Below are 18,320 nucleotides of genomic sequence, written 5' to 3'. Positions count from 1 at the left end.
GTGCTACTTATTTCTTGATGCCTCTGGTCCTTGGAAGGTACATAATATACTTAAATCCTTACAGTATATAATATATCATAACCAACCCACAGTGAAGCGTTACTGGATAACTAAGTATATTTATACATTTTAATAAGCAATCAAAATATCAACGTGCTGAATATATCACCATTTATCAATTTAGTAACAACGGTTTCTTTATGTTCTGGGTTTTTCCTCATTGAGGCTCGGGAACCAGTTTGATAAAGGTCACTGTCGGTCATCTAAGGCCAAGAGTTATCTAAATGGTCCGTCCACAGTGCACATCACTACACTGCTGTGCTCCGTACAATACATCACTCAAGGTATCCGTTATTGCTTTACCACTGTACAGTCTGTAACATTCATTACTAAGTAAGTTACTTCTTGTAGATTTTTAAACTGAGACAACTATATTACTATTCATTTATATTTTATAAGTTAAGGTAAATAATAACTTTTCCTGTTTATTGGTTTTTTTGCATGGACAAACTTTGTTAAACAGGTATAAATGGCTTTTTATATTAAAATAAATTAAATAAATATTCAGGATATGCAAGCTTCATTACTTCATACATAATAGCATACAAAAGTAAAGGATTGTTGTAAAAAACAAACTTCATTAGTTCGCTAATTTGAAATGTTTACATAATTTCTCAGTTCTCGTGCAGTTTTTCTGTTTATTGCAAATCTAATAATATGTACCAAGTTAGAAAGTAAAAATGTCTATATTTAAGTAGTAAACCTAAAAAGATGATTTTAAACTGATTTTCGAAATGATATTTTATTTGGATTAAGGGTTTTTTATATGGGTGCTTTCTTACAGATTTCAATAATGTCACTTTTATGAGTCTTTATCTGACTCGCCATGTATATGGATCGCCCTCGATTTCACCTTCTTTTATTTTTTTGAAGAGAATCTTCGTACAGATATAGAAGTAATTTAAAAAATTAACGGAAGTTATCGTCCCGTTCAATAGTAACTACAAAATTTTGGGCCATGTGGACAAATAGTTTCAAAACTCTTTATTCTCCCACTTTTCTCAACATCATTTTTAAAATTTTGAGATATTTTCTTACCTTTATACCTATTGCTCATCAACCTACAAACAATAACTACTGTCATAGTTATAGAAATACAAGAAATCGATAGTTACTGTATCTTAAATATAGATAACGCCAGCCCTTATCGGAACCAGATAAAAAGGACGTTTCGTATATCGCTGTCCTTACTACCAGCTGAACTTAGGAAGAACATTTCGTAGTTACGCTGCAATGGTAACATTAAGTAATATGTAATATACAGACCTTTTTTAGTTGCATTTTACCTATACATAATTTTTATTTTCAACTTATAAAATACATTTGTTGTCTAGAATATAATGGAGTAATCAATACTCATATACATATTACTCAGTTCCACAATAAATAACTACTATGTAAGCACAACAGTATTTGTTCGTTTATATTTTTAATTTTATAAGTACAATTTTGTAAAGAATTTCACTAAGCCAGAATTAGATTTTATAATCTATTAATGGTAAATATAAGAAACGTGCAATAGTTTAACAAGCCCAATGTTTAAACGCTTGAAAGTCCTTAGTGAAATATGAACACAAGCTAATAATGTAAGGTGTCATTGATTTACATCTTGTAGACTTGTACGCACGTTGCCCTCCAAAGGCACATAACAAGCATAAAAATATTAATTTAATTTAGTTTCAGCGTTTACATATTAACCTCTCACTAAATCTATTGAAGTACTTTCAAATATTCAAAATATACATTGCACGTCAATTATTATGGAAAGAAAAACCTTAGATCTCTTCCGGCCAATCTAAGGAAAGATCGGTTTCATGTCTAGCTATCATCTCGAAGTACAAAATCGAAAGTGCTTTATTGTTTTAGAAATTTTATTTATAAAGTGAAGTACTACACCGCTTTGTTAGTTGATGTGATGTTAAAGACTTCCAAAAACTTTGAAATCCAACGTCTAAAACCCATACAGATTAAAGTGTCACAAACACATCAATCAGTGAGTGCTGAAAATGTGGACTTTGGTGTGATTGTAATCAATCAGATATTACATGTAAAAATGTTTTACTTTCATTGTTTTGACGTTATTATAAAATTATAATAATTTTACATCATTATGAAGACTTCATTACCCAAAACGTTTAGTAACAAAATTAGCAGTAAATAGCAGGTTTAATGAAAAGCCAGTTATTGTTGTGTTCTATGTGTTCTAATGTTGCTTATTAGCTATTATAAAATTTATTTCGAAATTGAACGAATACGATCTGGAAATTTAAGGATATATAGAATATAGAAATTAATATATAAAATTTGTTTAAATTCATTGTTTCTGAGAGCATTTTATTTTGATTAGTTTTTGAAGTAGCGGATAGTTTCAAAGAGCAAACGACCACTATTTTGAAACTTTTCGTTGGTTGATAGAGGATAATTATATTATGCAAGGCAGGTTATAAGTCCTTAAGAAATGTATTTTTAATCTGTTAGAAAGTGCAGTACTTAAAGTTACCAAAAGCAGGTAACTTTAACTACTATATTAAAGTAATATTTCATAGCGATAATTCTTTTTAAAGCTACGTAAAACGCAAATATTAAATGTACAAAATAACATACAAAGTTTGAAATATACACAAATAATGTTCGAGAGGTGCTAATAAGTTGTTTTCTTCATGTAAAATCAACGTGCAGAAACGTTAAAATATTTTATCTGCATTTCACAGGGCTAATCTAAGCAAAAACTAAAGCGATACATAAAGGAAAATAGACATATCATACTATAAATATACGCCACTTTGATAAGAGAACCTAATAATGGTCTTGAATAAAGGCAAGGAGAAGAGCGCATTTTCCTGCTTCTTCGGATCATTTCCGGTCTAAGTAACATAATCGTAATGGGCACTAACATAATATATATCTAACATAAGCTTAATTCCATTTCTAACCTGCCCAGAAATCTATACTATACGTTACAATATTAACTGCTATTGTCTTAGGCTTATGCACTCCCCACACCGACCTGATAGATCAATTGTTACTGAAATCGTCGGAGCAATTCAAACAATTTTCATGGAACGTTGAAGGGAAATTTGTATCTTATAAAAACTGTTTCACTATACGACTTCAGGGTCCCAAAACACTGTTCTTTAAACTTAAATCTGGAATGGATCAGGAGATTGGAATAGCTTTGAGTGACTATCAGTTTATTTCAGGAGTGTTTAGAATGTAATAGATAAAGAAAGCGTGAAATTGTGTAAGAACTGATAGCAGCAGGACCTACAAAATGAGAGTTACACAATGGGGCGTATCGTTAACATTTTTTAGTTGTTCGCTTGATCCCCCATTTTGAGTTTGTGAACGAGGTAGTAACTATGAATAAAAAGTACTTTATAACTTAACATAGTTTAGTTTTTCTAGCGTGAGCCGTTTCAATATTACAAAGGCATCTCCAAGCCTTTTATTAACCCTGTTTGTATGATGTAAATAATGTAGTGATATAAAATATAAAATTTAAGATAAGTTTGTAGTATGAAAAAGTAATTTCCATTACAACTTAGTATTAGGATTTTATAATAAAGACAGTTTAGGAATATATATATATATATATATATATATATATATATATATATATATATATATATATTCGGATATTTTTCCTCTATATCCCTGTGCAGATACAATTACCGTGTAACTTTCAGACACTGCTGCTGTTATCAAAGTTTATACTGAACTCCCAGAAGCTGGAATACGTTGAACAAGTAATTTTCCAAAGACAAGATGAGAGATTGGCTGAATATCGTGTCACCAATGATGTTTCTGGTACTAGTAGCCGCTGGAGAGAGTGACCGTAAGTAAACAGGGCATTTTAACTTTATATATATATTTAAACGGAGAAATATATCAAAGCTAGTCAGTTTATATTTGGTACAGCTTTTCTTAAAAAATACACAAAGAAAATCTCACGTAAAATTTATTATTATAATAATCTTGTATATTATAATATGTCTTCGTTAAATAATGATAGTTTTAACTTCTTTCATTTAAGATTACTAAATATATTTGAGATCAGTGAGTGAAACATCAATCTAAAGATCACTACCCTTCTATTGATTTGAATAGATATTCCAAACATTTTCACTTTGTAAACTAAATTTTATTGTCTCAATAGTAATGAACTGTTAAATGAACGATAATTGGCTAATAGTATTGGTTTGCAATTTATATTCAATAAATGAAAATAAAGTAGTAGTCTATAGAAAATAACACCATAAAATGTTTGTACCCAAAAATAATTAAGTTAATAATTTTTTTAGAAACGTACTTTTAGGTTAAACTTAAACTTTTATTGTACAATCTTTTTTTACCTTAACATAGCTATAGAAAGCATACATACTTAATAAGTGATTTTATCAAAGTTCATGAGTCAGACAGAGTTCAAGCGGAGCAGACGTTTATCAGAGCTGAGCTTATCTCATCCGCGGAGCTGTGCTATAATAGTGGCATGCGTGCTTTTGCCTGTATATAAGTGATTAATATTTCGATTATAATTTTTAATAAATTTTAGTAATGCCTAATTGCAAAATATGTTTAGTAGTAATAAAAAAAATCAGTTCAAAGTGCAGTGCATTGATTGTTCTCAAGAGTATCTCGGCAAATGTGTAAATATAGGACAACCGGATGTAGACTACCTGACCGAGCAAGGTACGGGATGGAGGTGTGATCCCTGCAACAAAACGAGGAGAAAGAGCATGAGGTTGGAGTACGTGGCAGAAGGTTTGGCCATAGAGACCATCATGAACACCCTGAAAGAGATGCGAGAAGAGCAGAAAACCAACTCGGTCGACTTCAATAGGTCTTATGAAATGTTGTACAGCAAGGTAGAAGAAAATACTATAAAGTTAGGAGATGGCGTGTGGGAAAATTGAAGACAACTTAAGAGAAATTGAACAGCTTAAAAGTGAAAATGTAGCTCTGAGAAAACATGTTGTTTTACTTCAGTAAAGAATTGAAGACTTGGGAAATTATTCTAGAAGGAACTGTGTAGAAAGTCAGGGAATATCGGAAGAAAGAGAAGAACATGTTTCAAAACTTTTTAAGAAGGTAGGAAAAGCCTTGGACGTGAACATCACTGACAGCATGATTGACGCCTGTAATCGTATCGGCAAGAAAACCTCGGAGAGAAACCAGACTAGAGGGATTATTGTGAAATTCATGCGGCGGACTGACAAGGAAGCCCTGATGAAGAAGAGGCGAGAAAAGAAAATGGACTTACCCACACGACACCTAGGCCTGACCACGGACATCCCCATCTACCTGAATGATTCCCTGTCACCAGAGCGGAGGAGGCTGCTGGCCCAGGCACGGCAGCTGAGGAAGGAACGGGGATACAAGTAAACCTGGCTGCGGAACGACAACATCTTACTGAGGAAGAAAGAAAAAGCACCAGTAGTAGAGATAAGAACCCAGGCTGACTTCAATGGGCTGTAGCTTAAATAATGTAAGTAGAAAGAACACATATTTTGCTGTATGTTCAATTTAATTACCAATCATTTAAATCTAATGTAACGTCAATTTAATCTAATTTAATGTCGAATTCTTAAAAATCCAATATTACTTTAAATATTCTACAGCAAAATATCCGCAGTATGAGATCAAATTTTGATGTTTTTCTAGCCGAAATTGCCACCTGGGAGAGGTACCCAGATATTATAATTTTTACTGAAAAATGGATTAACTCTTACGAGACAAATTATTATAACATTCCTTATTATGATTAGATAATAAATGCCAACAATAATTATAGCTCTGGTTGAGTATCTATTTACGTAAAAGTTATATTAATGTATTAGAACAGGAAATACCAAAATTATTATCAGCTGATATGATTAAAATCAGTATTATTTATTTAGGTAGGGAATTTCATATTTTGGATATCTATAGATTGCTGCAAATTACAGCACTTTATTTTTTGGATAATGTACGTATGTATTTAATTAAAAATAAATTTGACAAACAATTTAAGAATTTGATATTTTTGGGATACATTAATTTGGATTTGCTTTCTTCAGAGAGTAACGATATTGACAATTATAAAATACTAATGGCCAGTTTTGGCTTTGAATTACTGATAAATGAGCCGACCAGAGTAACCAATATATCACAGACATGTATTGATCACGTGTTTATTATATTAGTAAACATATGCAGAAGAATTGAGAAAAGAAATTGTTTATATAATAAAATTAAATATAGACCTTTAGAGGATAAATTTAGGAAATATTATTTAAATTATAGAAAGAAGCTAAGGAAAGATATAATACTTGCAAATCTGTCATATTATGCAAATGAGTTTGAAAAAATGTATGTAATCCTAAGACCGTATGGAACACTGTAAACAGAATAACTTGTCTGTGTAAATCTAGTAATAAGATATCTTTAAATATTAAAAATTAATGATAATTGTAAGGATATAGCTGAAGAGCTTAATACGTATTTTCTTAGCGTTGTTCAAGAAGTTGTGGAAAGCTATAAAATAAGTGCAAATTTTGAAAATATGACATATGTTTTTCCGGCACATTAAGAAGTGAACTCGTTTTTTTTTATGGAACTAGTTTTAAGTTCAGATGTAGAGAAGGCTATTAAAACCTTAAAGAACGGTAAATCACCAGGCTTAGATGGTGTCCATTCTAACATACTAAAAACAATATTTCCAACAATTTTGGACATTTTAACTTTCATTGTGAATTTAAGTTTCGAAACAGTGGTATTCCCGCAAAAGTTGAAACACGCATTAGTCATACCTATTTACAAAGCGGCTCCGTGTAATTTTTCCTCTAATTTTAGACCCATATCTTTAAAATAAAAATTATTTTTTAAAGAACCAGTATGGGCTTAGGGCAGGACTAAGTAACAGAGTTAGCCCTGTGCAGCTTTATGGAGAAGATTAATGCAGGGGTAAACGATGGGGAATTTGTAACTGGCCTGTTTATTGATTGTAAGAAGGCATTTGACACCGTAGATCATGAGATTTTGCTAAATAAATTGGGCCACTGTGGATTTAGAGGTACAGCTCAAAAGTGGTTCAGTAGTTATTTAAGTAACAGACAACAATTTGTCAAAGTGGAGAATAATTTTAGCGAAAGGGAGGAAGTTATTTGTGGAGTGCCGCAAGGTTCTATACTGGGTGCCATGTTGTTTATAATTTGTATTAATGATTTGTTTAATGGAAAATTCAAGAGGGAATTAACAGCTTTTTCAGATGATACTGCTCTCTGCTATAAGGAAAAGACAAGGGAACTTATAACATGAAATATGATAATGGATTTAAATGCTCTTAACTGATGGTTTAGAAAGAATAAATTGATCTTGAGTGCTAAAAAAACTACGTATATTAATTTTTCTTTGAGACAAAATCTTCATGTGCAAAATGACTTAGTTTATAAATATCAAATCTGTTTATAAAGTGAAATTGTATTCGATATCAAGTATCTGTGCTAATGTTCAAAAACGTACCAGTACAAAATAGAAAGTTACATATTACAAAATTAAAAAATAAAATTTTAACAAATATACGTCCCTTCTATTTTCTCCGCGACATGTGTCCTCAAAGTATTCTAAGAACTCTTTACTTTGCTGTAATTAATAGTAGATTAGAGTATGGTATTAAATGTTGGGGAGGAATCTACATAAAAAATTTGAATCCGCTTGTTACTTTGCAGAAAGTGTTTGTAAGAATAATTCAGAAGAAAAGCAGATTTGATTCTTCTTTTCCATGTTTTATCCAGCTAAGAATATTATCCATTGAGATCTCTTTTGATATTTAAAACGTTTAAATTCGTTTTAATTATATTAAATATAAAAATAATGGCCTTTTGCATACAATGAATATAAGAAGCGCTTGTAATATTTTTGTTTCGAAACCTAATTTAACTTTTTATAATAAATTGTTTGACTTCTTAGCACCATGGCTATTCAATAAACTGAGTGATGATATTAAAATGCAAACAGACTATAGATTATTAGTTAAATTAGTCAAGGCGTGGTTGCTAACTCAAGATAATCCTGAGGCGTTATTATGTATTGTATGTTGACACTACATAAATAAATTGACAAAGTATGTTTTTGTTTTAAGGAGACATTGTTGAGATTTGTACGCATCCATACAAGTATCATGTGTATATATGTATGTATGTATGTATGCGGTATGTATGTATGTGTGTCTGAGTGTTTATGTGCGTGAGTACGTGTAAAATATGATCGATTTAGGCATTTTGTTTGAACAGAAAGTATTATGTTTTGTATGTTATACGTGATTATTGTTAATAGTTCTATGTTTAGTAAATACAAAAATGTCTAGTATTTTGTTTTGGTTTGTTATTGCGCTATTTAACTAGTTCAGTTTGTAGATTAGTACATTGACATGTATAAGGTTTGGCATAAAAGCACATCTTTTGTTGTTTATTTTTTGTTTGTTATATCAGAATTATGTTGTTAATTATAAACTAATGCTGCTGAACTCATTTTATTTTTAATAGTTATAATAATTATTATGGAACTCCTAGGTGGGCTAATTAGTAGCTTTAGGGGCCCTATTAACTTCCTTTTGGGGTCAGTCTCGATCTTAGAATAGGTATAATTTTATTATTTCTTTGTTTTAATAATTAAAAATTTTAAATACGAATCGTGTTTGTTTTGTCAAGTACGACTTAATGAGGAGAATAAATGTATGTATGTATTTATTTAGATCATATTTTTTGCTTAGGCGATGTGATCCTGAATAAGTTGCCTGGGGACATTTGTGGAACACGACCACGCATTTTGGACTCTAAAACATTAGCCGGAAGTCGCGTACAGTTAGGTGAGTACTTCAGAATGACGCAAAAGCTAAGCCATTAGCCGATTTGAATGTGAAGCATTGATACAGTAGCTATAGAGATATAACAGTTTTGTTGTAATACACCGAGTCCAGAAGATTATTTTCACCAGCAAAATTCATATTGGCAACAATAAATTGGTGTTTAGGGAGCAATCACTAGGAACAAAGAACTCGGAAGGATCCTTAAACGATTGATAGTTCTATTCAGATGTGAACGCTGGATGCAAAGAATCAAAGTCATCTTTAACTGCACTTAAATCAGATGACTGGTTAAAAAGAAGAACTACATTTGATTTGAGTTCTGTTGAAAGCTCTGTTGAATGTTCTGTTGAATGCTCTGTTGAATTTGAGTAGTTGCTTTTTAAGTAAAAGACCTGACTAAATTATAAAAAATTGTTTAGGGAATAAAGACAGTATTCATTTATTACATATTTGTTATTAAACAAATTATTTAAAGATATAAGAGTCAATTTGCTTTATTAAACTATACGTTTTCCTCAAATCGTTGTAAATGCCTAATTGCAACAATTTAATTCATATTATATTGATAAAATTATATGTCCTTTGCAAAGATTTACAAGTTAAATGAAACTATAATATATTTTCCAGTTTCTACACTTATCCTTATTTAAACTTTCTTATTTAATTATACATGGAATTTGTTACTTTCAATAATTGTACTAGAAGTGTTAATTCAATACAATTTATAGCAGAGTGTTGAACTTTCTATATTTTTGGTGGACAGTATTAAATATATTAAATGATCATTGTACGTTCTAAAAGCTTCAGAGATGGAAATAAAGAAATTTACGAGACTAACATTTGGTTCTAGGAGAGTACCCATGGATCGCTGCTCTATTTTACCCAAGATTTTCTTCGAATTCTACTGATTTTCGTTGTACTGGAAGCCTAATCACGGATCAGTATGTACTAACAGCCGCCTATTGCGTAGACTCTACCAAGTTACCTATAAATAAACCGTAAGTGCAACTTCCGCCATTTAGACAAAGCTAATAAAAGTTAATGTTTTATATTTAATTCATGTGAGCATATTGATAAACCGACTAATTTAAAATTTGATTTCAGAGTGAATGGTTTTTTTAAATATATTCTAATAAAATTTGTTGAAGATTTTTGCAGTTGTGCGCATGTAATTAGTACCTGATACGAGTAATTTGGACAACCAAGCTATAATTTTGACTTAATAAGGTTTGCCACTTACTTCATATCCATCTTATATGATCAAGGAATATTTTATGGTTTTATGCATGTACTGCTCCTGATCTCTAAAAGCCATCCAATTGTAACAGGCATAACTGGTTGGATGTTGCAGGGCAAAAGTGCGCCTGGGAGAGTTGGACCTTGAAAGTTCGACAGACGGCGCCACTACCATAGACGTGGAGGTGGAGAAGGTCATACTTCACCCGGGATACAACGAGTCTATAAATACAAATGTGATTGGTCTAATCAAGCTCAAGAGGAAAGTTGAATTTAACGGTACTATAGAATTTGAATACGGTATTGATAATGACGTTGAAGTTTGATAATTATGTTCAATGTATGTGCAAATTATAATTTTTAAACCCCGTTTTGTTAGACTACCAATTAACTTCACAGCATGCTATTACGGTTTTTATTATTGTATATGATATTTAAATTTATATAAGATACTTTTAGTTCATTTAACGTGGCGTGTTTCAGCCTATGTTGGTATTTCTGTCACTCTTGGCCACGAAGTAACTTTACACTCAGTGCCGGGATGTTTAAATCAATAGAAAGTAAATGTTGCGCATATGCAAGTTAAGTGTCATTGTTTAATATAAATGTGTGCTAAGCATTTCCAATCGTCGAAAGTTCCAATTAGTTCGCGACAACCGTTTAGTTGTCCCAGCAAACGGTTACGTAGGAACGGTTTCGTGACAGCAATCGAGCTGTCCAACCAAATGGTTACGTTACAACAAAAAGCCATATTCTTTTCGTTATCTCGTCAAATTGTTAGATAAGACACGTCTAGTTCCAACGTAATTAAGTTAAAAAAGTTAACAATCTGTGATTGAAACTATTTTTAGTAACACGTGAATTTAGTCATCTATTGCAGTATTTATTTAAGCTCTTTAGCATTCTATACTGAGAAATACAAAAAATATATCGCATTAAAATATGAATTAAATATTGGAATAACACGAAAACTAATATTGTTAATAAACTAATAATAGTAAACAATAAAATTCTTAATCTAATATTTTATCTATATATACTTAAAAAATACAAAACTTAGCTAATATTTATAAAAGCTATGCATATTTATCTTACAGATATGTTAATGCACAGCTATGAATTTATTGTTACAGATGAAAAAGTTGCTGAGTTCAAATAAAGTATTCAGCAATAGCAGTCAAGACGGGTGGGAAGGGGAAAACTGCCATAAATAGCCTCTCCAAATCCAAATATTCATGTAGCGTCTTGGTTATCTAATAATACCAGTTCTTTTTCCAGTAACAGAGGCATAATCCATTGTAACGGCATATATTTTTTGCAATGGTTGCGTTGTTGTGATATTTTCATGGGAAACTGTTACTTTTTCCTTCAAGTGGTTACGTAGCAGTGCCAGTTACGGAGCATCAAAAGCAGTTGCTACGTCTCATGTCTTGAGTGCCTGTCATGGGTTTAGGCCTGAAACTTAAAGTTTTGGTCTTAATCTATTTTTATTAGAGTAAAAGTACTTTTTTAAGCTGAGATTATGTTAGAAAACTTGTCTTTTGGGCAATTTTCACTTCAGTTTGTCTACTGACACTATCTTCATAAAGGATTTATGAAAGATGTTGCTTATCTTCAACTAAATGTAATCTCCAGAAAACGAAATTGTTATCTCTGGTACCACATTATATCTGATATGTTTTGTTCGAATGCTAGAACTTGATAAAGTTATAGTTTAGTTCATGAAGATCATATTTTACTCAGAGTATTTATGTGTATTAACTATAATCGTCTTAGAAGTTGAAAACTGTTTTTGCTCTTATTATTTTATCCTTCAGATTGTTTATAGAGTGATCTCCATTGGGTGGTTTCAAAGTGTTCCTAAAAGGTTCTTTATCTATAAGCCTTATACAAATCTTCAGAATGGCATAACGATTATCCTTTTATAACTGTAATGCTAAATGCCAGTTATTGATTTTTTTATTATTTTTCTATATATTAAATCTCATTTAACAACGTACCTAATGTGCAAGTTTTATTTATATACTTTTTTATAAAAAGAAAAGTGTTGGTTTCTTATCATCATGTAACTACGAATGACAGCGGATTTGCACGCGATGTCCTATTGAATAACAAGGTTTCTGAATAAAACATACAAGCACATATGCCTGGAAACTCTTTTTCTGTGAAAAGGCGTGTACTATAGGTCAAAATCACTCCCTTCCGGCTTGAGGTATCATTTTTTACCCTGTCAAGAAAATATGTACATAAACGGGTCAAAAAGTCCTCTTTGGCAAAAAAGACTAATTACTACCATTGTAACATACTTCTATTTTAAAATATATTCTCTTCCGATAAAGAAAATAAATAAATACGTAGATCTTGGTGGAACTTCTGGTCACCGTCATCTACATCCACTTTAAGGTATTTTTCTGATATCCGTAGTCTGTATAGTTCATAACGTGTGTGTATAAAATTTCATATTTCTGTAACAAAATGAATGTGCAAAACAAAATACAGTAAGTTTTTCTATAGATTGCAACTCTATCTCTGCCCACATAGAGAGTGGATCTTCATTATAAATCGCTATATTGTCTTTTTAGAGCATAATACTTGTGTGTGACAAATTTAATTTTACTAAGAAAACGGGAAGGTGCAAATCAAAATATAGTTCTTCAAGAGGTTGCACTCCCTTTTCAATCGATATGGATGTTCGACATATACAAATATTTTTATATAATATAAAAAATTTAAACTTTCTGCGATATCGGGAAGGTAGGGGAATCAGTGATAATTGAGTGAGTCATTGCCTTTTATATATTGAGACACTGCGCGTATAAGCAATATTATTACTCAATGTACTGTAATCACCGCACCTTGATAGTCTTTGCGATACTTCAGGTGGTGATTTCATCCTATGCCGATTGGATATGTCACAAGAGCAATCACGATTAATGATATAATACTTAATCAGTATGAAATAAGAAATATTACGTGGTATGGGATTGTTAATTGAAAATATTAATGAAGTCCTTTTTCAGATCTAGTAAGACCAATCTGCTTACCTTATGCTGAGGAATTCCAGAATAACGATTTCGTTAATTCTACTGTAGAGATTGCGGGATGGCGAGTCATAGGAAACGGTAAGTTTAATATAACCCCAGTATACATCAGTACATACATAATTAATTTCGTTAATTCTAATCTATAAATTGAGGGAAGAGAAGTAACAGCAAATAATAAGTCTAATCTGCCTACATTCTGCTAATGACTTTCAGAAAAAAATTTCATTAATGCCACTGTAGATATTGCAAGATTTAGAGTCTAAGTAAATAGCAAGTTTAATCTGCCTACATTCTTCTGAGAACTTCGAGAACAATTATTTCTTTAATTCTACTGTAGACATTGCAGGAAGGGGAGGAGTCTCAGTAAATAGTAAGTATAATCTGCCTACACTCTTCTGAGGACATCCAGAACAATAATTTCGTTAATTCTACTGTAGACATTGCAGGAAGGGGAGTAGTAAATAGTAAGTCTAACCTGCCTACATTCTTCTGAGGACTTTGAGAACAATTATTTCTTTAATTCTACTGTAAACATTGCAGGAAGGGAGTCTCAGTAAATAGTAAGTTTAATCTGCCTACACTCTTCTGAGGACTTCCAGAACAACAATTTCGTTTAATTCTACTGTAGACATTGCAGGAAGGGGAGGAGTCTCAGTAAATAGTAAGTTTAATCTGGCTACACTCTGCTGATGACTTTCAGAAAAAAATTTCATTAATTCCACTGTAGACATTGCAGGATTTAGAGTCTAAGTAAATAGCAAGTTTAATCTGCCTACATTCTTCTGAGGAATTCTAGAACAATTATTTCTTTAATTCTACTCTAGACATTGCAGGAAGGGGAGACTCAATAAATAGAAAGTATAATCTGCCTGCACTCAGCTGATGACTTTCAGAAAAAAAATTTCATTAATTCCACTGTAGACATTGCAGGAAGGGGAGTCTCAGTAAATGGTAAGTCTAACCTGCCTACATTCTTCTGAGGACTTCGAGAACAATTATTTCTTTAATAATACTGTAGACATTGCAGGAAGGGGAGTCTCAGTAAATAGTAAGTCTAATCTGCCTACACTCTTCTGAGGACTTCCAGAACAACAATTTCGTTAATTCTACTGTGGACATTGCAAGAAGGGGAGTCTCAGTAAATAGTAAGTTTAATCTGCCTACATTCTTCTGAGGACTTCCCTAACAACAATTTCGTTAGTTCGACTGTAGACATTGCAGGAAGGGGAATCTCAGTAAATATTAAGTTTAATCTGCCTACACTTTTCTGAAGACTTCCAGAACAACGATTTCGTTATTTCTACTGTAGACATTGCAGGAAGGGGAGTCTCAGTAAATAGTAAGTCTAATCTGCCTGCACTCTTCTGAGGACTTCCAGAACAACAATTTCGTTAATTCTACTGTGGACATTGCAAGAAGGGGAGTCTCAGTAAATATTAAGTTTAATCTGCCTACATTCTTCTGAGGACTTCCATAACAACAATTTCGTTATTTCTACTGTAGACATTGCAGGAAGGGGAGTCTCAGTAAATAGTAAGTTTAATCTGCCTACACTCTACTGAAGAATTGTGAATGGGGTATCGCAAGAGATCTCTGATTAGCTACACGCTCGACTTATAATACGCGCATACCTGTGTTAAGCTATGATATCTGATCATAGTGAATGAGTTATGCTAGACAGCTCCAATGTTTGTACTGCTGTAAAGACCTTCCATTATAATAAAATAACCTACACGCTCGACTTATAATATGCGCATACCTGTGTTAAGCTATAATATCTGATCATAGTGAATGAGTTATGCTAGACAGCTCCAATGTTTGTACTGCTGTAAAGACCTTCCATTATAATAAAATAACCTACACGCTCGACTTATAATACGCGCATACCTGTGTTAAGCTATAATATCTGATCATGATGAATGAGATATGTTAGACAGCTCCAATGTTTGTACTGCTGTAAAGACCTTCCATTATAATAAAATAACCTACACGCTCGACTTATAATATGCGCATACCTTGGTTAATAGATAATAATTTATGATGATATCAAATAAGTTATGCTAAACGTCTCCAATGTTCCTAGATACTAATCCCATCTAAGATTGCTAAGATTCTTGCAGATAGAGGTCACAAATCCAGGTTACACTTTTTAACTACAACTAAGAATACTTAGATATTTCCTGTCCTAGGCTACTATTCTTTTTGTGTATTGATTTTAAACGAAATTAACTAAACCACTTCCATTCTGTCCAGATACTATAACCTCCACAACACCCCCTTGTACAAAATGATGACAACCCATACATATAATAGTTGCTTTCAGTATCTGACAGTATCTATAGCAGTCGAAATTATGTGACCTTTTTCTGAATATATGTTATTTTATCTATACAGATGATGTAAAAAGTCACCTAAAGAAAGCTGAACTCTCCGTAACCGACTTAGCAGAATGCCGTACAAACATTACCTCCATAAAGAGGACAGCGGTAATAGACAAGAGGGTCATCTGTGCCTACGCAACTGGAAAGGACGCATGTAAAGTAAGTTTTTATTTACGTTAAAAATGTTTCATCCTGTAAAGTTAACACTCTTCTTAATTTTTATTTTTATTCTGATTACCTTATTATTGAATCTTTTTCAATATTTTATTATCAACATATTCTACATCTTCTTATTTCTGAACTTAGAGCATACCGCTCCTTTCCTCTATATAATAATATATTTGATAATCCGGTTTTATCTTGCTTTCGATTACCAGTAGCTAACATTACAATAAGATAATGTCAGAGCTCCCCTGCATATATTTTTCAAATCATGTGTAAAATAACAGCCCTTTTTAATCATTAAGTTTTGCTAGTTAAAGGAAAAAAATTATTTTAATGCGATAAATAAGCATTCGAAATTAGTTAAATATTCATTAACAGAAACCGAGAAGGGTCAAAATTACAAACGGATGATCTTACACGAATTCCAGTATAAAAAAAATAAATAAACGACTATATTTTTGATATGTTCAGGGGGGGTTACGTTAAATAAAGAAAAATAATAATAGAAATACATTGCATGAAAGCTCACTGAATATGTTCAAAATGTAATGTTGAGACTATGTTGATAACATACGGAAGTGGGTGTTAAGGTAAAGGATCCAACCCAGCAATGTGTTATGTTATAAATATAATTTATTGACTTAATCGTACATACAAATATTCACATTCTGTCCCAAATACTGAACATTTTAAACAATGAGGAGCTCGAAAATAAAAAACTTTTTCATTCAAAATAATGCATAACCTTCGAAATAAACAGAATTTTGTAAAAATATAATTATCTTCTAATAATACAAGAAATCAGTAACACTACGTGTTGAAATTTGAAATCTGTCTGATCTCTTCCTTAGCTGGAAAGATATTCTATTTTAAAATAAAAATTAAATAAACAAATCATAACAGACCGTAGTTGCAGCATACATTACGAATCACAGTAAAAATGTGTCTACTGCATGTACACTAATTCTCAAACTTCCAATAAATAAAAACAAAACCATAATTATTAAAACAGATCTAAAGAACACAGGTATGAATAAGTTTGCACTTTACTACTAATTACTGAGAACTAACTGGAGGCTAAATCACTGTGTTCTTGAACTCTCTAACACAATCACGAAGTTGTGTGAAAATTGAAAAAAATATATTTTACACAGGATTTAGAGTAATATTAAAACCTAATCTTATTACTTCTCTAAATACTGTTGCACGATGCGAGTCATTGAATACATATCACATTGGTAGTGTGAGTGGTCAGCAGACTCCATCATAAAACTCTTTACATACACCAACTTCTCTATTCGGTTAGTTAACAATGTCGTACTGTTCGTATACATTAAAGACTAAATTATTTCAATAGTTTATTAACACCATGTATGACTTATAAACTTGCCTCCAGGTTCTTTATTGCTAGTTAAAAGTACAACAAAGCCAACAACTACCTCCACCAATAACTACATACACTAAGTATTTCTAAGAGCTCTTTTTATGAATATTTAACTTTAAATAAAGACACAAAGTTTGTAAATCGTATTTCCATTAACCCAAACATTGCAATAAAAGAAACTAAAACTTAATAAATTATGTGTTAAAGCAGTATTTATAAATATTGATAATCCATTTTCTGTATGTAAATCATTCAATCAATTTTAAATTGATAAATTTTGTAATTTTAATTGGAAGGCATGCATTACAGCTATACATTTGTTATTCAAAAAATTAACATAATTGATATCAACAATAACTTTACAATATCTTACACCTAATTTGTTGTTAGTTAATTTTGGTAATTTACTTGAATGTTATATTTGCAGGGGGATGGTGGTGGTCCTCTGATGATTACGAGAACGATTAATAACAGTATGAGGAATTATTTGTTGGGACTGGTATCATACGGGGCTTCTAGGTGTGCAGCGGAGGGTTTCCCTGGGGTATATACAAGAGTGTCGGAGTACATACCTTGGATCTTAGATAACATTGAAGTTTAGTTATTAAGTTCCAAGTGATATCTGTTCATTGTAATAATTAGATAATATTGTAATTGTAACCTCTAAAATAAAATAACAGTTTGGATCGTAACTTTACAACCGTGTAATTGTATCTCAACCCGTTGAAACATGATTTATAAACGGAGACCCGGGTTTAATTTTTCAAAAAAATAAAATTTAATAGTTTTTCCTATTTTTTTATAAAATTTATAACTCGATACATCACCTTCATAACTAAAAAATACTAAGTAGACTATATATATCGATGTATGCTATTTCATATTTTTCAAAACCAAAAGTATTTGGTTGAAAAAACCTGAAGTTCAAAATAAAATAACGGTTGTAAATTTTATTTATTATTATTAATTTGTTCGTAAAACCTTCTAAATTTGTATTTGTTCTTCCCAAATATACAAATTTCCATTAGATTTGTTTTGTGTACTATACTTTAAAATTTGAAACACAGATATGCCTCTTAGATATTTTCAAAACTCGAATTCACTTACACATGTCAAGGGAGGAATTCCATACACCTAACAAATATTGTAAGGGCTTCCTAATTAATTGTAGGGATAAAAAAGGAAGAGAGGCGTATTATGATAGA

At 31.5% G+C, this 18,320-nt stretch overlaps 1 protein-coding gene across 3 annotated transcripts; it reads left to right on the top strand.

The window, feature by feature from the left end:
* Positions 1-210: 210 nt before the first annotated feature.
* Positions 211-17,810, top strand: LOC124352717 (CLIP domain-containing serine protease 14D-like). 3 transcript variants are annotated; one of them, XM_046802345.1, is made up of 8 exons: positions 211-344; positions 3,747-3,895; positions 8,810-8,905; positions 9,756-9,903; positions 10,257-10,420; positions 13,162-13,263; positions 15,580-15,725; positions 17,543-17,810. In XM_046802345.1, exons 2-8 carry the CDS (start codon positions 3,826-3,828, stop codon positions 17,714-17,716), a joined length of 900 nt encoding a protein of 299 aa, XP_046658301.1. In that variant the 5' UTR covers positions 211-344; positions 3,747-3,825; the 3' UTR covers positions 17,717-17,810. The 3 variants fall into 3 exon arrangements, with proteins under 3 accessions (XP_046658301.1, XP_046658302.1, XP_046658303.1); XM_046802346.1 differs by having other exon boundaries at positions 274-393; XM_046802347.1 differs by lacking the exon at positions 211-344 and adding an exon at positions 502-523.
* The last annotated feature ends 510 nt before the right edge of the window (positions 17,811-18,320 follow it).

Source organism: Homalodisca vitripennis, chromosome 1, assembly GCF_021130785.1.
Source record: "Homalodisca vitripennis isolate AUS2020 chromosome 1, UT_GWSS_2.1, whole genome shotgun sequence".
In the NCBI taxonomy this organism is placed as follows: domain Eukaryota; kingdom Metazoa; phylum Arthropoda; class Insecta; order Hemiptera; family Cicadellidae; genus Homalodisca; species Homalodisca vitripennis.
This window is presented reverse-complemented; position numbering and strand designations above follow the sequence as displayed.